General features: G+C 59.9%; 1 protein-coding gene across 2 annotated transcripts in view; it reads right to left on the bottom strand.

Moving 5' to 3' along the window:
• The window catches only part of OLFM2 (olfactomedin 2), a 43,153-nt gene that overhangs the window by 16,095 nt on the left and 3,632 nt on the right, over positions 1-23,426 (bottom strand). Inside the window, exon 1 of one of the 2 annotated variants that reach the window (XM_055125948.1) lies at positions 15,673-15,949. The exons of the other annotated variant lie outside the window; for it this stretch is intronic. Within the exon in view, the coding sequence (XP_054981923.1) occupies positions 15,673-15,807 (135 nt within the window). The 5' untranslated portion in view covers positions 15,808-15,949. Of the gene's footprint in view, positions 1-15,672; positions 15,950-23,426 lie in introns of those variants that run through there. 2 annotated transcript variants of the gene reach the window in all.

The raw sequence follows: 23,426 nt of genomic DNA, 5'->3' as shown, positions 1-23,426 counted from the left end.
CTGTGCCCCCTCTTGGCGGCAGGATTCTGAGCAAGTGACTTGATCCTCGCGGTGCCTCAGTTTCCCCATCTGTAAAACCAAGGGCTCTGCACGCATAGATCATCAAACTGTGTATAGCGGTAAAGAGAAAATGACAGGGCTGGAGTGATAGCACAGTGGGGAGGGCGTTTGTCTTGCACGTGGTCAACCTGGGTTCGATTCCCATAGGGTCCCCGAGCGCCGCCAGGAGTAATTCCTGAGTGCATGAGCCAGGAGTCACCCCTGTGCATCGACGGGTGTGACTCAAATAGAAAAAATCAGAGAGAAAATGACAGCCCCCCTCCCCCAGGAGAGCTGAGTGCTGAAAGGCTTTGCAAGCATAAGGGCATGAGTTAGATTCTCTGTGTGCGTGCGTGGGTGCACGCGCGAGTGTGTGTGTATGCGCACGCGCGTTCGTGCACGCATATGTTTTGACCCTAGTATTGTACACTGGGCAGTGCTCAGAGGGACTCCTCCCAGCTCGGTGCTCAGGGATCACTCCCGGGGTGTGCAGTGACCCTGGGTGCCTGGGATCCAACTCAGGGCCCCCACAAGTCAATGCCTGCACCTGCTAACTGTGTAGTGCTGGGCGAATTACTCCATGGTGCCTCAGTTTCCCCCTCTACACAGTAGGTTCCTGGGATAACTTGGGGCAACAGGGCACGGGTGCTCTGCCTGGCTCGGGAGCAGCCGCATTCCCTCTGGCTCGAGTAGTGGAGGTGGGGGTTGGGGTGCTCAGGGAACCCTCTGCCAAACCGCCCGGTTTTCACCCGAGAGGAGCCAAGAACAGCTCCCAGCCTGGACACTGCAGCTGCCCTGACCCGCTCCGGAGGCTCTGGGGGCGGGGAAGAGGCGCTTGGACTTGGGATGCGGCCCGGATCTCTGTGCTGATGGGGGTGGTGATGAGGCCAGCCCACAGCGGCAGGGGGGTGTGGGGAGCACCTGTGACCTTCCCCCCAGCCTGCCCTTGGGCCTGCAGAGATGCCTGGGACACACCACACCCCCTCCCCTCCCCCGCCCCCCAGGACTGATTCTCTTCAGCTTCCAAAGATAGGAGAGCAGCAGGGAAGGCACTTCCCTTGCAGGCGGCTGACCGGGTTCGAATCCCATGTAGGCAACTCCAGGAGTCAGCTCGGAGCACCGCTGGTTGTGGCCCCCCAACCCCCCCCACCAAAAAAAAATGGAAAAGAGAGGCCGGAGTGATAAGACAGCAGGGAGGGCGTTGGCCTGGCATGCGGCTGACCTGAGTCCGATCCTGCCACCCCGGAGGGCCCCCAGCTCTGCCAGGACTGATTCCTAAGCAAAGCCAGGTGTGGCCCCAAAACCAATAAAAGAATCCCTGCACTCAGGGGTCACTCCTGGCAGGTTTGGGGACCCTCTGCGGTGCTGGGGATCAGATCGGGGTTGGCTGTGTGCCAAGCAAACACCTTCCCCGCTGTGCTACCCCCAGCCCTGAGTGAGGCTGTTCCAAGTTGTATTCTTTCTCATGACGCTAATAGCAAATATTTGGGGCCACAGATCAGGCCTGACTCCTGGTTTTGTGCTCAGGGGATCCTATGTGGTGAGGGAAATCTAACCAGCATCGGCTGGTACAAGGCAAGGAGGGCCTTAACCTCTGTCTTATCCCTCCCGCCCCTTCTCTTACGTTTTAGGTTTGGTTTCAGGGACCACACCTGGCGATGTTCAGGGATTACTCCTTTTTGTTTGTTTGTTTTTGTTTTTTGGGTCACACCCGGGGATGCACAGGGGTTACTCCTGGCGGTGCTCGGGGGACCCTATGGGATGTTGGGAATCGAACCCGGGTTGGCCACGTGCAAGACAAATGCCCTACCCGCTGTGCTATCGCTCCAGCCCTTCAGGGGTGACTCCTTACTCCTAGTGATGCCTGGGGGACCCTGTGAGATGTCAGGAATCAATGGCGTGTGCAATGCAAACACCCTCCTCATTGGACTATACCCGCCCCCTCATTTCTTATTTTCAAACTCTATATCAACCCTATGAGGCGGGGGCCTGCTGGACCTACCCTCCCCAGGAGAAAGAAACAGAGGTTCCTCCAGAAAGATGCGGGTCAGGGCATCAGCATCTCTGGGACAGAGCATGTGAAAGTGTGTTACTCGGGCTCAGCTAAGCCTGGACCAGTCAGGGTGGATTTCTGCATCCTGGGATCTTCATGGCAAAGGAAGACAGTTGGCTGGACCCGGACAGCAGGGGCCCAGCTGTGTGTGTGAAGGTAACACAACAGAGTGGTGACTGGTGGGAATTTGAGTGACTGAGTGTGTGTGTGTGTGTGTGTGTGTGTGTGTGTGTAGAGCACCCCAAGGTGGGCTGGAGCTGAAACCGGAATGTAGTGGATGAAAAAGAACCCACCAGGCCACAAGACTGTTATTTATAGACAATCCTGGTTCATAAATTCCCAATGTGTGCATATGTGTGTGTGTGTGTGTGTGTGTGTGTTTTATCTCCCTCACTGCCAGGGCCCTATAAATATTCATGAATTTCTTGCCTCGGAATATTTAACTAGTTGGCAGAAGAATGGGGCAGGGCGAGGGAGAGGGAAGCAGAGGGTCCCGGCGAGGCTGCTGGGGTGCCGTGTGGGTGCAGCGGAGAGGGAGAGGGTGGAGGGCTGGAGGGTCTCTCGGATGTCTCCTCTCGTGGGGTGGGGGGGGCTTGCACACTGCAGCTGGCGAGGTGCGGCAGATTCTCGGCCAGTCCTGCCAGCCCCGGCTCAGGCCTATTATTATTCTTCCCCCGTGTCTGTGCAAATCTGCCGCCCACTCCGGGGGGGCAAAGAAGGTGTGTGTTGGCGCTGTCTTGGCTGCTCCATTCCGGCTTGGAAATGCGTTACCCCGGGTCCCCCCAGCCTCCACGGGAGCAGGAGATGCTGCAGATGCGCCCCACCGTGCCCCCAGCAAAGGAACATGGGGGGTGTGGTGGTGATGGGGGGGACAAGTGGGACCTTCCACCTCGTCCCAGGGACAGACCCCAAGTGGCAAAGACAGGCCTGTGGGTGGGAGGTATCGAGTGTCCCTGTAGGAGAAGCTCTAGTTAATGGGGCGATTGCAAACTTACTACTCATTTTTTTGGGGGGGTTCATGTCCCGAGGTGCTTAGGACTCATTAGGGACTAGGGGCAGGAGGTGATGACTCGGACCCTGAAGCACAGACTTGTTTGTTTGATTTTGTTTGGGGCCACATCCGGCGGTGCTCAGGGCTGACTCCTGGCTCTGCACTCAGGAACCACTCCCGGCAGGGCTGGGGGGCGGGGGGGAACCTGTGGGGATGCCGGGGATTGAAGCCAGTCGGCCACATGCCAGGCAAACACCTTCTTCGCTGGACTGTCGCACCGAACCCCTAAGCCAAACGTTCACTTCTGGCAGTGCCCTGGGGACGGTGCAGTGCCAGGGGTCAAACGAGGACTCCACCTGCGAGACCCCAGAGTGTAAGTTGGGCATTGTGGGCACCCTGAGGGTTCAAGCCCAAGGACCCCCCTGATTCACCCTCAAGGAGGCCTCCCGAAAAGCCAGGTACCTCCCGATGTGGCGGAAAGCGAACCAGACTACCACCTCTGAACAATAAAACCACAAAAATGCAGGATTGGAAAGAAAGGGCTCACAGGCTAAGCTCATTGCGTCACAGGCCACAGCCCCGGGTTCGATCCCCACCTGGTTTTCAGAGCACTGTGGGGAGAGCAAACGAATGTGTTTGGGCCGGAGCCATAGTCCAGTGAGGAGGGCACTGGCCTTGCACTCGGATGACCTGGGTTCGATCTCCGGCTTCCCCGAGGGTCCCCCAAACATCTCAAGGAGTGATTCCTGAGCCTAGAGCCAGGAGGCAGCCCTGAGCATCCCTGCGTGTGTGTGGCCCCAAACAAAACAAGTCTGTCTTCTCCTAATGTAATTTAGATAAGTTAATTTGCAATTTGCAAATTAATTTGCAAATTAATTTGTGAGAAAGCCAGGGCAGAGCTTACCTACCACCCACCCCTCCCCTTCCCAAGCCCTCACGCCTAAACATGAGGGGCTGGAGCCAGAGCACAATGGGGAGGGCCCTAGCCTTGCAAGCAGCCCGCTTGGGTTCAATCCCTGGCACCCCATAGTGTTCGCTGAGCTCCACCAGGAGTGATCCCTGAGCACAGAGCCAGGAGTCAGCCCTGAGACCACTGGGTATGCCTCCAAACTAAAGCGAAAGGAAAGAAAAAAACCCCTAAGCATGAGAACCTGAGGCCAGGGTTCATGGGCATGAGAAGATTTCACATCTCACTGCATTATGGGAGATTCATTACTGTGGATTTTAGGGGTGTTTTTTTCAAGGATTATTATTATTATTGTTTTTTATATAAGGTAGAAGTACTGCTACTTATTCAGCCATTGATTAAGCTGATTGGATTGGACATGGACTCCACTTTCAAGGGTTATGATAAGGCTTTTTTGACGGATTATTACAGGGGACATTAATCTTCAAGACCTGGGGCCAGAGCGATAGTAAGCGTGGAGGGCGTTTGCCTTGCATGCAGCTGACCGGGTTAGATCCCCGGCATCCCATGGGGTCCCCCAAGCACCGCCAGGAGTGATCCCTGAGGGCAGAGCCAGGAGTCAGCCCTGAGCCTCGCCGGGTGTGACCCAAAAAGCCAAAATACATAAATAAAGACCTATCATCACTGTAGCACTGTCATCCCGTTGCTCATCGATTTGCTCAAGCGGGCACCAGTAACGTCTCCATCGTGAGACTTGTTGTTACTGTTTTTGGCATATCAAATACGCCACGGGTGGCTTGCCAGGCTCTGCCGTGTGGGCAAGATACTCTCGATAGCTTGAGGGGCTCTCCAGGAGGGGCGGAGGAATTGAACCCGGGTCGACCGCGTGCAAGGCAAATGCCCTACCCGCTGTGCTATCGTGCCAGCCCAAAGACCTATCATGTGTCTTTTATTTTTTCTTCCCATTCTGGGGATCAAACCCAGGGCATCACACACACAAGGGCTGTCCCAGGGGCTCCCCCATCCCGAGACGTGGGGTGCTTCCCGTCACAGCAGAGCTCTAGCCTCAGACCCCAGACTGCAGAGTGCAGGAAGGGCTGGTCTCGCCCCTGTGCCCTGGGGGCTTTAAACAGTGGACATGTCCATTCTGCTGCGACCTTCCCGCTTCCCAGAGTGAAATCAGAACCCGGGGCAGGGTCCAGGTGCCCTCTGTGCCTGCCACCCCAGCGCACGGGTCCCTTCCCGGCATGGCCTAAGGTCCGACCCATCCAACCCATCCGCAGCCCCGAAGGAGGGATGGTCCCCTCAGCCTGCTCCTCCACCCACACCGCATGTCTGACCTCAACTCCTGAATGGTGTCAGATTCACGCTCAGCGCCCCCAGCCTCGGCACCCCTCACTCTCCAAGTCACCCTCCCGGCCACCAGGAGGGGCGGGGGGGGGCCACCCCCAGATGCTCCATGCTGTCAAGGGCCTCCCTCCCTTCCTCCCTCCTCCCTCCCTCCCTCCCTCCCTGTCTCCCTCTCTCTCTCTCTGCCTCCCTCCCTTCCTCCCTCCCTGTCTCCCTCTCTCCCTCCCTCCCTCCCAGAGGTGGGAGCCATAGCACAGCAGGGAAGGCATTCACCTTGCACATGGTTGACCCAGGGGATCCGATTCCTGGCACCCCATGGGGTCCTCATAGTCCTGCCAGGAGTGATTCCTGAGCACAGAGCCAGGAGTCAGCCCTACGCATCCCTGGGACTGGGCCCAAAAGAAAATCAAACCCCAGCCTCCTTCTCTTCCTCCCTTTCGTCTTTCCTTCCCTCCCTCCTTTTTTTCTTCCTTCTTTCTGGGTCTTTTGTTTTCTTTGGGGGCCACACCTGGCACTACTGAAGGCTGACTCCTGATTCTGTGCTCAAGGATCATTCCTGGTGCCCGGCAAACCCTGTGAGGTGCCGGCATTAAACCTGGGTCTCCCTTATGCAACACGAGCACCCTACCCCTGGTGCTATTATTCTGTATTATTCTGCCCCCTCCCTCACCTCTTCCTCCCTCTCTCTCTCTCTCTCTCCCTCCCTCCCTCCCTCCCTCTCTCTCTCTCTCTCTCCCTCCCTCCCTCTCTCTCTCTCTCTCTCCCTCCCTCCCTCTCTCTCTCTCTCTCTCTCTCTCTCTCTCTCTTTCTCTCTCTCTCACCCGCTTCCTTCCTTTGCTTCCCCATCTCTTCACTCCACCTGGCAGTGCTCAGGGGCGACTTCCAGCTTGGTGCTGTGAAGCTGCTCCCAGCTCAGTGCTCGGAGGCAGGGACCCACACACCGCCCAGGACAGACCCCAGACCTTGTGCTCCCCCGGGGTCCGCACCCTGTCTCTGCTTGTATGTGGGTCCATGCATGCCTCCCTCCCCACTGCCAGGTCACCCTGCGTGGGCCACCTCCTCCTGCTCCATCTCCCCCCCACCACCAGCAGCACCCCCCAGGGGTGCCGGGAGGAGGATGCGGGTTCGGAGGGAAGCAAGCAGCGGCCGGGTCTGGGGCTCAGCTCTCTGAGCCGGGCAGAGCGCACGTCCCCGGCCGCCAGACGGAGCCTCCCAGACACCCCCAGGCAGCGAGGCCGGAAGTGCGGCTGCAGCCCCAGGAAGATGCGGGGGGGTGGCGAGGGGGGCCGGCGCAGGTGGGGGAGAAGTTTGGCTGGCAAGGAGCATGCGTGGCGCCCGAGTTAGAGCCAGGGGAGCGGAGGAAGCAGATGAAACGCAGAGGCTGGAGGGAGCCCGGGGCGGGCAGGGGAGGAGGGAAACGTCTGGAAACCCAGACACAATGGCTAATTTCTCCTCCTCGCTCCGGCTTCAGTCCAGGGGAGTGGGGGGCCCTCAGGGCAGGGACCCTCCCTCAGGCCGGACCCCTCTGGGGCAGCCGCTGGGAAACAGGGGTGTCCAATGGGAGAGAGGTTATTTTTTAAATTTTTTAATTTATTTTTCCTTTTTGGGTCACACCCAGCGATGCTCAGGGGTTACTCCTGGCTCTGCACTCAGAAATTACTCCTGGCGGTGCTCAGGGGACCCTATGGGATGCTGGGAATCGAACCCAGGTCAGCCGCGTGCAAGGCAAACACCCTCCCCGCTGTGCTATTGCTCCAGCCCCAAGAGAGGTTATTTTTGTTTGGTTTTGTCTGAAGCCCACCCCCTGCGCTGCTCAGGGCCAACTCCTGGCTCTGGGCTCAGGGGTCACTCCTGGTGGGGTCGGGGACCCTACGGGATCCCGGGGAATAGCCACGTGCCAGGGCAGCGCCCACCCCGCTGTCTGATCACATGGGGTCCCCAGTTGGGTGAGAATCTGGCCCCAGAGACAGGCGAGGCGGGCAGTGAGAAGGGGCTGGCCACTTCAGCTGTCCTTCTCTGGAAATTGCCGGGGACAGTTTCGAGGCGACTCCCGGCCATGGGAGCTGATGGAGCCAGACTCAGGCCGCCTGGAAGAGCCCAACAGTGCTCCCCAGAAGGAGCTGGTGCTCCCCCAACCTCCACCCGCTGGCCCCTGCTTAGCCTACAGTTCCCGGGCGCCCCCAGGCTGCCCGTCCTGAGGAAAGCCTGTCCCCAAACCAAAATCAGAGTTGGGGTGACAGAGAGAGGAGGAGAAGAGGGGGGTATAGAAGCCCAAGGGCTTTCTGCTGCCCTTGGGGTGTGCTCCCGGCTCTGTGCTCGCGGATCACTCCTGCGGGGCGCCAGGTGCAGGGCCAGCAGCCCTGCCCACAGCGCTGTACTCTCACTCTGGGCTCACCCCCTGGCCCCTCATGGGGTCCCCCAAGCACATACAGGGGTCACCCCTACTCAGAAAGTCCCTGAGCGCCACCTCGAGACAAGACTGGGGCCCTCGTGCAGGGCAGCTGTGGGGGGGGGGCGGGGGGGCCGGACTCCGCTGGAGCCTGCAGTGTCCGCCCCCTCTCTGCTTCCCCTGCAGCCTTGGGGTCGCCAAGCGAGAGCACGAGCGCGACCTTGCCCTGCCCTTGACAGGCACCCCAGGTGGGGCAGAGGGGAAGTGTGTTGGGCATCCCCTGCACTCGAGGGTGAGGGGACGCACCCCAGACCCCTGCCCAGCCTCCCGTGTGGCCCTCTGTGCAGACACGCTCACACACAAAGGATGGAGGACTCCTTTGCAGGTGCTCTTACTGCTCGGTCTGGGGCCCCGCTGGCGTCCACACCGTGTCCAGCTTGCCCGGCTGGGTGTGGATGGCCCTTCTCAGGGGAAGACGCACCGGGGCGGGAGTCAAAGTGGAAGGCACTTGCTCTGTGTGTGTGTGTGTGTGTGTGTGTGTGTGTGTGGCCAACCTGGGTTCGATCCCCAGCACCCTCTCAGGTTCCCTTAGTGCAGGAGTGACCCCAGCACAGAGCCAGGAGTCGGCCCTCAGGTCTGGGAGAAGGTCCGATGGCAGGAAGGCGCCGGCCAGCACACAACAGGCCAGAGGGTCCCATGAGCATTGCCCAGTGTGACCCCAACCAAAACAAACTAAAGGGAAGCAGAGAGTCTGGGGGCCACCAAGCGGGTGGGGGGGGAGAGAGAGAAAAAAAAAAGGAGGAGGAGGAGAAAGGGAGAGATATAGAGAGAGGGAGAGACAGGGGGAGTGAGCGAGAGAGACAGAAACAGAGAGACAGAGGGGCAGAGAGGAGGAGGAGAAAGAAGGAAAGAGGGAGAGAGGGAGGGAGAGGGGGAGAGAGAGGGAGGGGAGAGAGAGGGAAGGGGAGAGAGAGGAAGGGGGAGAGGGAGGGAGGGGGAGAGGAGCATCTTCACGGGTTGGTAAATATCCCTGTGCAGGACTCGATCCCGATCCCGCCTGCCCTGGGAATCTGACCTTGGTCCTCTTTGTCTACACCCCAGGTAGCCCGGTGGCAGCAACGAGAAGGAAAAATGAGCACGTGGGCGTCACTAGATAGACATCGGGGGACCTAGGCAGCTGGGGAGAGGCAGAAGCCAGCAGGGGAAGCTGAACTACAGAGAGAGACAGAGACAGACAGAGACAGAGGGAGAGAGAGAAAGAGAAAGAGGGTGGGGAGAGAGAGAAAAAGAGGGAGCGAGAGGGGGGTAGAGAAGGAGAGAGGGAGGGAGAGAAAGAAAGGGAGAGAGAGGGAGGGAAGGAGGAGGGAGAGAAGGAGAGAGAGGAGAGAGAGAAGAGGGGGAGAGGGAGAGAGAGGAGAGGCAGAGGGGGAGAGAGGGGAGTGAGCGCTGAAGAAACTTCACAAGAGAGGATGAGAGGGAGCAGATGGCCCCGTGACGAGACAGGCTCCCTCTCTCCCGCTGCCTTTTCCTGCCCGCCCGGCTCCCCCCACCCCTGCAGCCGCTGCCAGCGATCAGCCTGATTCCTCTTTGGCCCCGGCCCCCTCCCCCGCTCCCGCAATCATGTCCCTTGTTCCAAATGAGTCTCTGCAGCTGTGACTCCAGGCAGCTGCTCCCCTCGGAGCCCCGCGGCTGGGGGCGGGGCGGGGTGCCTCGGGAGCCCCCGTTGTGTGCCCGCGGGGATGGAGGGTGAAGGGCAACCGGCCCTCCGGGCACCTGCGCCCCCTAAAGGGCTCAACCTCCCCCGTCAGCAGTCCTGGGGGTCCAAGGGTCCAAGCTCCTTCACACACACACACCCTTTTTTTTTTTTTTTTTTTTTTTTGCTTTTTGGGTCACACCCGGCTTACTCTGATTACTCCTGGCTCTGCACTCCGGAATTACCCCTGGGGGGCTTGGGGAACCTATGGGATGCCAGGGATCGAACCCGGCCAGCAGTGTCAAACTACCCTCCCCATCGCACTAGCCCTGGGGTTGGCCCCCATTTTTCTTTCTTCCTTTTTTTTTTTGTTTTTGAGCCTGCAGCCCTCTGCCCCAGGGCCTTCGAGAGGCTTGTTTGGTTCCTTCCTGTCCCCCATGAGGGTGCGGGAATGAGAGGGGCTGGGGGCTGATTCCCTGGAAAGAGACAGACAGACAGAAGCACAGGCTGGGCGGGAGGAGCAGAGGGGAGGGTTAGCAGCCCTGCAGGGGCGCCCAGAAACCACTGGGGTGGGAACCAGACAGGGAGCAGAGGAAGGGAAAAAAATAGACTGGCAGGGGGTTAAGGGGTAGCAGGGAGGGTGCTGGCCTTGTGCCCGGCCCCACAGGGCCCCCCAGCACCGCCAGGAGTGATTCCTGAGTGCAGAGACAGGAATAACCCGACCATCGCCGGGTGTGACACCCCCCCACACAAAAAAAGACTCAGAAGGGACTGTATAGTCCAGCAGGAAGGGCACTTGCCTGGCACGCAGCCGACCGGGTTCGATCCCCGGCAGCCCATAGGGTCCCCTGAGCCCCACCAGGAGTGATCCCTGAGCACAGAGCCAGGAGTCAGCCCCGAGCATCGCCGGGTATGGCCCCCCAAAACAAACAAACCAAAGATCCAGGGGGAGAAGGAGAGTTAACAGAGACCCCAGGGACGGCTGGGCTACAGGAGCAGCCCCCAACCCGGGAGGCCACATAGATGACGGGTGTTTGGAACTTGGTGGTGACAGACAGTGAGACATAGAGACGGACAAAGGTACGAGACAGAGAGGAGGAGAGACCCAGGGAGAGATGCAGAGGCAAAGTTTAAAAGGTGACAGTGCGGGCTGGAGCGATAGCACAGCGGGGAGGACGTTTGCCTTGCACGCGGCCGACCCGGGTTCGATTCCCAGCATCCCATAGGGTCCCCTGAGCACCGCCAGGGGTGATTCCTGAATGCAGAGCCAGGAGTAACCCCTGAGCATCGCTGGGTGTGACCCAAAAAGCAAAAAAAAAAAAAGTGACAGTCCAGCGGGGAGGGGTGATCCAGGGTCCACCCGTAGCACCCCGAAGGGTCCCTCAAGCCCACCAGGAGAGATTCCTGTGCATCACTGGGTGAGAAATGAAGCAGAGATGCTGTGGCCCGAGGGTCAGAGATGCTGTATCGGGGCTACTCTCCCGACACAGCTGCTCCTCACGCCCTCCTGGGTCCTGCCCTCGCCCCCACTCACCTCCAGAACCCAGTTACCAAAACAACCTTCCCGGCCCAAAGGGGGCGGAGGGAAACTGGACATCTCTGCGCAAGGCCCAGGCCCCTCTGCCCACCACCACCCCGGGCCCCTCAGGGAGCCAAGCAACAAGTAGTTATTGAGCACCGACTGTGTGCAGGGCCCAGCGTGACACGGGAAGGCTTCATTATTCAGCAAAAGCTGGGGTGCTGGGGGAGAGAGAGACAGAGAGAGAGAGAGACAGAGACAGAGAGAGAGAGCAATCCCCAGGCCCTCCATAAGCAAGCAACCACACTCCCTCTGGTTCTTATTTATTTCCTTTTCAATTTTTTGGGCCAGAGCTGGTAGGGTTGGGAGGAGACTCCTGGCTTAGTGCTCAGGGCGTCCCGTGGTGCTGGCATTGAGTCCACATGCGGAGCCTAAACTCTGATCCTTCGAGCTATATTCCCATCCCCAAAGTTAATGCTTTTTTGTTTTGTTTGAGAGGGTACCCCCAACAGTGCTCAGGGCTTCCCCCTAACTCTGTGCTCAGGGATCACAGAATCCCATGCCTTGGCAGTGCTGGGCGACCACATGGGGTGCCCAGCCAGTGCTTTTTAAATCCCTGCCCTCACAGCGCTGATATTGTAGTTGAGAGAATCAGACAAATCAACTACAGTGAGTGTCTGATTTATTTACTTACTCAGGGAATCACTCGTGTGAGGCCACCTTTTGTTTTGTGGCCACATCCAGTGAAACGATTTCTGGCTCTGCGCTCAGGGATCAACTCCTGGCATTATCCAGGGGCCCTAGGGACTGCTGGGGATTGAACCCAGGTAGGCCAGGGCAAGGCAGATGACCGCTGGCCAGTACTCTCGCTCCTGCCCCACAAAGTTATCTTAGGACTTAATGCCCCCGTGGTGAGATACAACCATTTTCACACATTTTCTTCTCCAGGAATTATATATTTTTTAATCATTCTGTGAGCCATTAAGGGGTAACAAGCAATAAGAACATAAATTATGTGGGCCTGCTCCAGGGGCAGGCCAGAGGGGGTTATCTGGGGGAAAGGAGACGGTGGTGGAAGGAAGGGGACACTGGTGGTGGGACTGGTGCTGGAATATGAATGCCCGGAACAAATCATTAGGAGGAACTTGGTGACCCAGTGTCCAAATAAAGTGGAGGCGGGTGCGGAGAGATGGTGTAGCCGGTAAGGTGCTTGCCTTGCACCCGACCAGGTTTGATCCTCGGCATCCCGTAGGGTCCCCAGAGCTAGGAGTAACCCCTGAGCATCCCTGGGTGTGGCCCCCCAAACCAAAACATAAACATAAATAAAAGTGTGTGTGTTGGGGGAAGAAATAAGAGAAGTCTACCCACAATGCACCGTACCATCCTGCCTGAGCCACGCCCACCTCGGGAAACATCCACCGTGGAGATCACGTCCACCGGATGAGGCCACGCCCCTGCCAGCACTCCGACTGTACGTGGCTCCGTGGCCTCGCGTGCGTGGGGTCAGGAGTGGACGCTGGAGAGTTCTGTGCGGGGCCTGGTGAACCCCTCGGCTAGGCCAGGCTGCACAGACCGGAGGCCCACAACTCCGCCCGCCCCAGCAAGGGTTCGGGGCGCTCCTGATCCGCACCCGTGCTCAAGGGCTGGGGGCCTTGCCTGCAGGACTCCCCACCGTGCCCAGCGAGGCCGCGGGATGGCCACTGCTCGGGGGCCTTTCATTCATGTTTTGGATTGCCACCAGCTACAGGCGGCGGCCCTGTTTCCGGAGACCCAGGTAACCCAGCATGGCCCTTCGCACGTGCCCGCCACGTGCTCCCCCTGCACCCCCCCTCACTGGGTCTTTTCTTTTTAAGCTTTTGTTGGTTTGGGCGCCACACCCAGCGGGGCTCGGGGCTGACTCCTGGCTTTGCACTCAGGCATCGCTACTGGTGGGGCCTGCGGGGGGCATGGGTGAACCCGCGCCCTGGCGCCCCCACCAGCCAGCCAGCCTCGCCCTGCACGCACGCAGATCCTGTTAACTCCTTCGCGCGGAGCACTCAGGGCGCTGCCGCTGCTGGCCCCAGTCAGGGTGCCATATTGATGTAGACGGGTGACAGGGACAGTGCAGTTCTGTGCCTGCTTTGTGCGTGCTTGGCCGCAGTCGGGGACAAGACTGCTCGTCCCGGGGAAGACGGGATCGATGCCTCAGCCCCTTGGCAGATATTTATCACTCCCACACAGCCGGCCCTGGGACAGGAGCAGGGCAGACGTCCTCGGGGACCCTGCCGTCCACGGAGGCACTGGAATCTCCTTCACTTAACGAGCATATCAGGACTTTGATGAACCGATCCCCTCCTCGTGTCCGTCCCCCTGGTGGTAAACAGCAGGGCGAGAATGCAAACCCAAGCGCGTTGGTCACAGCCGTCTCAGTAACTGGCCCAGCCTTGGCGACAGCGGGCAGTGAGCTGGAGACGAGCAAGAGGCAGCCCGCGTGGCACGGAGGAGACGCATTCCACGGCGGCCGCGTGAACAAAGGGATGAAAGGCAGCATGGAGAGAGGGATGGAGACAGCGCGCGGAGCGGGAGCTGGCTGGACATGGGTGACGGATGGAGGGATGGGAAGGAGTGTGGCGAGAGGAACGGAGGGGTGGAAGGAGAGAAGTAACGGCAATGGTGGATAACGGACAGAGAAATGAATGAAAAGAAATGCAGGGGTGGGGCCGGGATAATAGCCCAGAGGAGAAGGTGCTTGCCTTGCAACATGACTGACTTGGGTTCGACCCCCCAGCACTCCATAGCATTCCCCTGAACACAGCCGGGCGGGGGCCCCCAAAAACAAAAGAAGAAAGAAATGGATGGGCCTGTGGGGGGATAGAATGCATAGATGGTTAGTGGATGGGTGAGTGAATGGACGGATAACGGGCAGGTGGAGGATGAATGAATGGTGAGAAATGGACGAGTGTGTGGGTGTGTGGGTGGATGGAAAGGCAGGGTGGACGCATGCGCGGCGGGCGGCAGATCAGTTTACCCACTGCATCTTCTTCCCCACTGGTACACAAGGAAGCTGGCGTCGCTCTGACATCAAGGCCCACGGTCAGAGTGGTGCCAGCATAGAAGGAGCGATTCTGGAGCACCCCACATGTCTCAGGCCCCCCTTTCCGGGTCCCACCCAGAGCCTCTGGCCCTCCACAGAGCCCTTGGGCGAGGCGTAGTGAGGGGACAGTTAGAAGCGTGCAACAGAGATGGGTCCAAGGCAGCTGCCAGGGGAGGCAGGCCGGATGGAGACAGGCCACTTGGCTGCCAGAGCATCTGCACGCGCACGCGCACACACACACACACACACACACACACACACACACACACTTAGGGCGCATCTGCACATACACCCCAGGCGAACCACACAACCCGTTGGGGCCATGCACACACTGAATGTTTGCACACATGGTTCCTTATGGGCACAGACACGCACATACAGCGTCCTGAGTCCCCAGGCAGAGCCACCACCCCAGGCGCACATTCCCAGACACATCATCCGCTCAGTTTTGCACGCCATCTGCCGCACACAGCCCGCGCATCCATCCACGGCCTGGCAGGCCTGGGTGCGGCGGGGAGGAAACGGGTCCAGGGATACACACATACACACACACACACACACACACACACACACACGCCCTGCCCAGAAGACCACGTAAGAACTCAGGTTTTCGACAGGCGGGCAGACACCCATCACACCCACACACCGCCCTCTGCCCACCGGGGCCCAGGGGACACGCCCACTCGTTCTGGCGCACTCCATGGGTTCCCCAGCGCCGGACCCCAGGTCCCCAGCGCCTGGCCACAGGTGCAGGAGCTACACCAGGCCAGCCACGGAAAGACACTTCCCAACACCGTCGTCACGTCTCACAGAGGTTCTCAAGTGTCCAGCCCCAGCCCCAGCACCTGTCACCACCGACACACAGATCCGTGCGCGCACACGCAACCACACACAGACATCACACACAGGCAGACACTGATCACCTTTGAGAGCAAAGACCTCTCCCTTTTGGGGGTACCCTGGGAGCTAAGCAGAGCGAGCTGGGGAACTTGGGGGGAGCAAGGAGCAGGAAACGCAGGGTCGTGCACCCTAGCTCCCATATTGGGGATCCTAGGAAGGAGGGGGGACCCCAGGACTCGCGCAGCCTGAACTTCGGGAGACTAGGGCCAGGAAGCTGGAATGGGGAGGCCAGGATGTGGGAGATTGGGGGGCAGCTCAGCCTCTGCCAAAGCTGTGACCCTTTTGCCTCCTACCAAGGGTTTGTGTGTTTTTTTTGCGGGGGGATACACATTCCGCACTGGGTGGGGTGCAGGGCAGAGAGAAAGCGGTGCTGGGAATGGATCCCAAGTCAGAGACACGGAGAGTCCCCTGGGGAGAGCGCGACCGGAGAGGGGAAGACGGGGTGCGCTCTGATCCAGACTCAGCGCGCCAGAAGTGGGGACCCCAGACGCCCCCTGTCGGCGCCGGTTCCCGCCACTGGTGGCCCCAGTCCAGCCTTCCTCCCCGCTGGCTCCGCAGCCCCGGGAACGCCGCTCGCTCCCCCCGGCACTGGGAACCGGCCCGGGGCGCCCCCCTGCTGCAGCGGTCCCGGCCCGGCGGGGCGCGGGGAGCAGGGCGGGCGCCCCCCGGGGCTGCGGCGCCAGCACCGGCGCGCGGAGGACCCCACCACGCCCCCCGCCCGGGGCCCCCCGGCGCCCCCCGGCGCGGCGGCCACTCACGATCTTCTCGGAGGCGCCGGCGCGGGACACGGTGCCGTTGAGCCCCACGAGCGAGGGCAGCGTCTGCGACATCCAGTTGGTGACCATGGCCATGGTGCTGAGCACCGCGCCGATCTTGAGCAGCGGCACCGACATCGCGGCCCCGCATGCCCCGCGCCCCGCGCTGCTCCGCCGAGCCCCGCCGACCCCCGGGACGGGCGCGCGCTGGGGCCGGCCGGGGGCGCTCGGGACGCGGCTGCGGCTCCGGCTCGGGCTCCGCTCAGAGCGCGCCGCGCGGCCCCGCACCGCGCCCGCACCGCCCCCCGCGCGGCACTTCCAGCCGTGACGTCACGCCCCGGCCCCGCGGGGCGCCGGGGCCGACCCCCACCCCGCGGCCGGGGACCCCACCTGCCCCGCCCCCGCGGCCGCCGCGGCATCCCCAAGCCCCGCCCCCAGCGGTGTCCCGCTCCCCCGCTGCACCCCAAAGGTATTTCCGGGACCCCTACTGTACCCCAAAGGTGTTTCCAGGACCTCTCACTGCGCCCTAGTGCTCCAGGGCCCCCACTACACCCCAAAGGTGTCTCCGCTCTCCCACTGCAACTCAAAGGTATTCCCGGGGACCCACTGCACCCCCAAAGGTGTCTCTGCTCTTCCACTGCACCCCAAAGGTATTCCTGGGCCCCCACTGCTCCCAAAAGGTGTCTCCACTCTCCCACCGCACCCCAAAGATATTCTCGGGTTGCCACTGCAACCCCCCAAAGGTATATTCGGGGCCTCCACTGTGCCCCAGTGTTCCAGGGTCCCCCACTGCATCCCAAGGTGTCCCTGCTCTCCCATTGCACCCCAAAGGCATTCCCCGAGGCTCCCACTGCACCCGCTCCCACTCCGCTCCCCCATTGCACCCCAGCAGTGTTCCAGCGGGGGGACCTCGCTGCGCAGCCCCTCCTGCAGCGCCCCACCCAGTGGGACCCCCGACTGCCCAAAGCTGACAAATGGGACGGTCGAGGGAAGGGGGTTTCTGCGAAACCCGGGGGCGCTCCCAAGACCCGGGGGCCCCAAGGTCTCTTGTGGCTTGGAGAAGGGGGGAGTCCGCGTCAGTAGGACAGTTACGGGGACCGGCCCCCTTCCCCAGGCGCAGAGTGGCCGGTCGGAGCTGCGCGGGGCGCAGGGTGGGGGGCTCCCCTGGCACACGGAGGGGCCTTTGCGGGGCGCGCGTCTGCAATGAACTTGAACTTGGGGTTGCAGGGGAGGCGGGGCCGGGGCCTTGGCGACACCCCGGGGGCCCCCACCTCCCACCCACGCTGCGCCTGCGGCCCGGTCCGCGGCGGGTTTTAATTTCCTCGTTTCCCGGCGCTCACGCCCCCTCCCGGCGTCCCCGCGTCACCTCGGCCGCCGCCGCCCGCCGGGGCCGCCGCCGCCGCCGCCGTCTGGAGGAGCCGATGACTCAGGCCTTTCCTGGCCTGGCCTGCGCCCCGGCGCCCACCGCGCGGCCGGGGGGTCCCCCGACTCTCCGTCACTCCTGAGCCCAGCACCCCCGGGCCCGTCCCCGCGTACCCCCGCAGCCCCGCGCTCTCGCCTCCTCCTTTTCCTCTGCCAAGTGGGGTGGTTATGGACGGCCTGGGGGGTCATGAGGGCCCAGGGGAAAGGTGATTGAGCAGCCCCCCAAGACCAGGGGTGGGGGCTGGGCAGGCAGCAGGGGGCTGGGGAGGGCAGCTCAGGTTTTGCATATGAGAGCCCTGGGTTCCACCACTGACACCGAATGGCCCTTCAGTATTACAGGAAGGGTCCCCAAAAATCAAATGGAAGGTTAGAAACCAGGGCAGTGCAGGCAGATGGCAGTGGAGTGGGCACCCCAGGGAGTGGATGCTGAGGGACTAACACCAGGCAGGGGGCAGAACCAGTGCAAAGGTCCTGGGGTGGGAGGTGGGAGGTGGGGGTTGGTGTGCCGGGTACAGAGGGAGCTCTGGGGAGCTCAGGGAAGGGGCCATCGGGGAGGGCGCTGGCCTTGCACGCAGCCAAGCCCGGTTCAATATCTGGCATCCCATAGGGTCCCCTGAGCACCGCCAGGAGTGATCTCTGAGCATTGCAGAGTGTGTGTGTGTGTGTGTGTGTGTGTGTGTGTGTGTGTGTATAGAGTCCGGGGAAGATAAGGCAAGGCGCTGTGTGTGTGTGTGTGTGTGTGTGTGTGTGTGTGTGTGTGTGTGTGTGTAGAGTCCAGGGAAGATAAGGCGCTTGTCGCATCCCAAGCTGGGGTGGAAAACGTTCTGTTCCTCAGAGCTGCACTGGGGAGACTTAACTGCAACTTGTGTTTGGGGGGGTTGAGCTCTTTGCACATGCGTTTGCTGAGAAACCCCCAGAGAAAAGAGGGCACCTGTCCCCTGGTGATGTGGGGGCAGGATTTGAACCGGGGAAGCCTGCCCCACCACTGGCAGCACTCCCCCACCCCCCTGCCCTGCCAAACCCCTTAGTATCGCCTTCGCAGAGCCTCTCCACACTCACACCCCCACCCCCCCACCTTCCCTCCAGCCAGCCCTGACTCTCTCACCCCCACGCCCACTGGTTTCCACCCTGGGCGGCACTGGCCTCCTGTTCTCCGAAAGACCCTGTCATTTTACAGTCCTGCCCTGCTCGCTGCCTCCTGTCTGGGCGACACAGTCACTCACACTCCCTGCCTTCTCTGAGGGTCCCAAGCCCCCTAAATCCTGCACATGGTACCCGGTCTGTCATCCCCACTCACATCCAGTTCACACCCACCCCAGGACCTTTGCACCTGCGGCCTCTCCCTTCCAGCACACTCTGATACTTTGACTCCTCTCTCCGCGCCCCCTTCTCCCCTTCTCCCCCAGAACCTTTCCACTCTATTTTTACTTTGGGTGCTCAGGGCTGACATGGGGCTCTCCTAGCTTCTTCCAACAACTTGGCTTCTCAGCTGCCCCGTGATGCATCTGAGCAAGCCCCTGTCCAGGGTCCCGGCTCTGGGCACCCCGGCCATGTTTCTTTCCTGGAAGGGACTCTGAGATTAACAGCGAGCTCTGAATGTGCAGAACCGGCTTCCCCAGCCACCATGAGGTCCCGGCCGCCGCCCCTCCCTCGCTGCCCTTTATTCCCTTTATTCTGAGGCTGTGGGTCTGGGGGCCACGCCTGGGTCCTGTTCCTGGCTCTGAGCTCACAAGTGCCACCTAGCGGCAGGATGGACTCGGCGCGGCACTGCCCCTCCTGGGTTAGTTCTCCCGTCCCTGGCGGTGCTTGGGGACCCTGCGGGGGGCGGGGGGGGCAGCAATTGAACCCGGGTCGGCCACGTGCACAGCAAGTGCCCTCCCCGCTGTACTCTCACTCCGGCCCCCCCGTTTTTCTTTCTAAACAACCTTTATCATCATCGTGTAACATTCTATTGTGTTTCATTTGTTCCCACTAGGACTTTTTTTTTTCTTTTTGGGTCACACCCGGCGATGCTCAGGGATTCCTCCTCGGATTCCTCCTCGCTCTGCACTGAGGAATTACAATTGGCGGTGTGGCGGTGCGGAGCATGTGGGATGCCGGGGATCGAACCCGGGTCGGTCGTGCATGAGGCGAACACCCTCCCCACTGTATAATCACTCCAGCCCCTAGGATTTTTTTTTTAAATAATAATTTATTAATTTGGGAGAGGGGATGTTCGGGTCATATCCGGCCATGCTCAGGGCTCACTCCTGGCTCTGTGCTCAGGGATTACTCCTGGGGGGCCTCAAGGGGACCCTGGGGGGTGCCAGGGAATCAAATCCCGTTTGGCCACGTGTAAGGCAAATCTCTCCCACTGTCCTATCGCTCCAGCCCTGGAGCTGCTCCCTTTGTCAGAGGCCGAGTGAGACTCTGTGTGTGTGTGTGTGTGTGTGTGTGTGTGTGTGTGTGTGTGTGTGTGTGTGTGTCCCAGTTCAGAAGATCTTTTCCCTCTGAGGCTAGTTTCCTGGGCTGTGTGAAAATTCTTCGACTCGGTGGGGTGCCCACCTGTTTCCTGTGCTTGTTTCTGTCCTGCTGGGGTCCAATCCCCACAGACCCTGCAAGCCAGCACCCAGGAGTGCTGACCTTGCTCTCCGTGGGGGGTATTAATCATGGCAACTCTCCACATCTGAGGTTTTTCATGGTGTGTGTGTGTGTGTGTGTGTGTGTGTGTGTGTGTGTGTGTGCTGGCAGGGAGGGGGTGCAGCTGGCGGTTTCGTTGGTCTCAGGAGGCTCACTTGCCTGCCTTATATTTTTTTGGCTTTTTTTGGGGGGGGTCACACGCAGCAATGCTCAGGGGTTCCTCCTGGCTCTGCACTCAGGAATTGCTCCTGGCGGTACCGGGTTGGCCGCGTGCCAGGCAAACGCCCTACCCGCTGTGCTATCAATCAGGTCCCTCGTTTGCTTGCCTTTCGCCCTCCTCCTGCACCCACTAGCTGTAGTTCTGAGGGCGCCTCTGGACGCCCTGCTCTAGCCTTAGCTGTTTGCATTCTTTGTGTGTCCGTACAGATTTTTATTGGTGGAAGTTCTAACTCCTTAAAGAATGCTGTGGTTCGGGGAGATCTGTTGGTTTGGTTTGGGGGTCACACTCAGCAGTGCTCAGGGCTGACTCCTGGCTCTGCGCCACTCTAGGAGGTGCCGGGGATCGAACCCGATTCAGCCTCATTCAAGGCACGTGCCCTGCCCGCTATGCTGTTTTTTTTTTTTTCCTGCCTCCAGTGACGGCGGTTTCCACACACAACTCTCTGTCTCCCTGCTGAATTTATTTCTGGTTACTTCTCGTTTAAAATCGGGAGGAGGTGACCAGAACCACAGCAGAGGAGGGAGGGTGCTTGCCTGGCACGCAGCCGGCGCGGGTTCGATCCCTGGCATCCCCTAGGGTGCCCTGAGTACAGCCAGAAGTGATCTCTGAGCGCGGAGCCAGGAGTCAGCCCGAGTACTGCTGGGGGTGGCCCAAATGAAAACTTAAAAATAACTTAGTTAATTCAAGTTTCAATTGGGGTGGTGGGTTCCTCCCCCCAACACTGGTGATCAAGGAGGAGGCTGGGTGGGGCCCAAACCACACGGGGATTCTCAGCCATCAGTTAAATATGCTGTGGATTCACTGTAAGCGCCAGGAGTGTGGGGGCCGTGCGGGCCGGGGGTCACCCTGGCAGTATTTGGGGGCCTTCCAGGGCGGCATCCAAATCTTAAAGGACCATGTGGTACTGGGGATCGAACCAGGATCGGCCACGGGCACGCCTGCGCCTTCACCCCTGCACTGTCTTTGGTCCCCTGATTCTTCTTGTTTCTATAGGGGTGGGATGCCACCGGGGATCGAACCCGGATCGCTGGGCAGTGCTTGGGGGATCTTGAACCACTGGCAGTGCTCTGAGGCCACACCTGGAGACCTCACTCAGTGCCAGGGACCAAACCCAGGACCTCACAGGTGCCCGGCGCACGCTGTGGCATTCACGCCATCCCCTGGCCCAGCGCCCCGCTTGCCGCTGTGATGTCAAATGTGGCCATTGTCTTGGTTTATTTTTTCTCTTTGGGTCACACCCGGTGATGCACAGGGGTCACTCCTAGCTCTGCACTCAGAATTACCCCTGGCGGTGCTCAGGGGACCATGTGGGATGCTGGGAATCGAACCTGGGTCGGCCGCGTGCAAGGCAAACGCCCTACCCGCTGTGCTATCGCTCCAGCCCCCTGTCTTCGTTTCTTTTCTCGTTAAGTGTTGGCAGATAGAAACGCGGCCGTTGGTTTGTTTCTCTCTTTGGACCCCTCACCCGGCGGTGCTCAGGGCTGACACCCAGCTCTGTGCTCGGGGATAGCTCCTGGCCAGGCTCAGGGGACCCTGCGCATGTGCGGAGCAGCGGTCACGTGCAAGGCAAGAAACCGCCCACCCCGGGCTGTGCCCCCCTCCCCAAGACATATTTTTGTCCGTTGATTTGGCAAGCAGCCGCCTGCTGTGCTTACAGGTTCCACTGGTTCTCCACGAATTTCCCTCCGTGGATTAGCAAGTGGGAAGGTAAATCGGTGTAGTCTCGGGGGAACCAGTGTGAAGCTGTCTCGGAGAATTAAAAATAGAACCACCAGATGATCTTGCCAGCTCCACTCCCTGGCATCCATCTGAAGAGCCTCAAACCGCATCTGAAAGGCCAGGTGCGTGCCTGCCTTCCGGCCGCACCCCCTCCCACAGCCAAGGTTTGGATCCCCAAGGGCTGGAGCGATGGTCCAGTGGGGAGGGCTTTTGCCTTGCACGTGGCCGACCCAGGTTCGATCCCTGGCATCCTGTAGGTTTTAACCCCTGAGCAGCACCAGGGGTGATCCCAGAGTTCAGAGCCAGAAGTAGCTCCTGAGTATTGCCAGGTATCCCCCCGGGGGAAAAAAAAAAAGATTTGGAGTCCTTCCAAGTTCCCACTGATAGCTGAGGGGTAAAGGAGCTGAGGGGTGTGGCCAGGACATAATGAGATTCCGATGTGGGAAAAGAGGAACTCAGAACTTTGCACCGACTCACATGGAGCCAGGGTTTGTGTTGAGTGAAGTCAGAAGAGGTGATAGCACAGTGGGGAGAGCATTTGCCTTGCATGCAGCCGACCTGGGCTCAATCCCCGACATCCCATAGGGTCCCCTGAGCACTGCCAGGAGTGATTCCTGAGTGCAGAACCAGGGGTGATTCCTAAGCATCACCGGGTGTGGCCCAAACACCAAAACAAAAATAAGTCAGCAGAGGGCCTGAGCTATAGGACAGCTGGTAAGGACCTGGGTTCAATCCCCAGCACCCCCTCTGGTTCCCTTAGCCCCATCAAGAGTGATCCCTGAGTACCACCAGGTGTGGCCCCAAACCAAGAAAAACAGTAGAAGGAGCAAGATAAATATAGGATAATCTCACTTGGCTGTGGGAGACAGAAAAGCAGAGAGTGGGGGTGGGGAGACAGTGCAAGGGTTTAGGCAGCCTCCCTAGGCGTAAGGCAGGAACCGGTTCAATCCCCAGCATCCCCATATATTCCCCAAGCTGCACCAGAAGTGGCCCCAGAACACAGAGCCAAGTGAAATAAAAGTTTAATAAAGAGGGCCAGAGTGATAGCACATCAGGTAGGGCGTTTGCCTTGCATGCAGTCAACCTGGGTTCAATCTCCGGCATCCCATATGGTCCCCTAAGCACCGCCAGGAGTAATTCCTGAGTGAAGAGCCAGGAGTAACCCCTGAGCAATGCTGGGTGTGACCCCAAAAGCAAAAAAAAAAAAATGAAAATAAGGGCTGAAAAGATAGTACAGCAGGTAAACTTGTGTCGTTTATGAGGGCAATCAGAGTTCAGCCTCCAGCACTCCCTAGGGTCCCCCCAAGCAATGCCAAGTGACCTCTGAGCAAAGAGCCAGGAGTCAGCCCTGAGCACCATTGGGTGTGCAGAAAATCACGGAGCCAGAGAGATAGGATAGCGGGTACGACACTTGCCTTGCACACAGCTGGCCGGGTTCAGTTCTTGGCACCCCATAGGGTCTCCTCCCTGAGCCCCACCAGGAGTGATCCCTGAGCATCGAGTCAGGAATTAAGTCCTGAGCACCGCCAGGTGTGGCTCAAAAACAAACCAAACACACACACACACACACACACACACACACACACACACACACACACACACACAAAATCAGGGACACGCGCAGGCTCTGCGCTAACCCCCGTTCACCACTAGGTGTCGCCTCAGCTCCACTTGGGCTCAGCCCCCCCACTGGGCTCTTAGAAAAACAGCCAATTCCTGTGCTCTGAAAATCCTCAAGATTTCCTTCTACTTCTCGCCATTTGAGACATTCCAAAGG

This window comes from Sorex araneus, chromosome 2, assembly GCF_027595985.1.
Source record: "Sorex araneus isolate mSorAra2 chromosome 2, mSorAra2.pri, whole genome shotgun sequence".
NCBI classification, from domain to species: Eukaryota; Metazoa; Chordata; class Mammalia; order Eulipotyphla; family Soricidae; genus Sorex; species Sorex araneus.
This window is presented reverse-complemented; position numbering and strand designations above follow the sequence as displayed.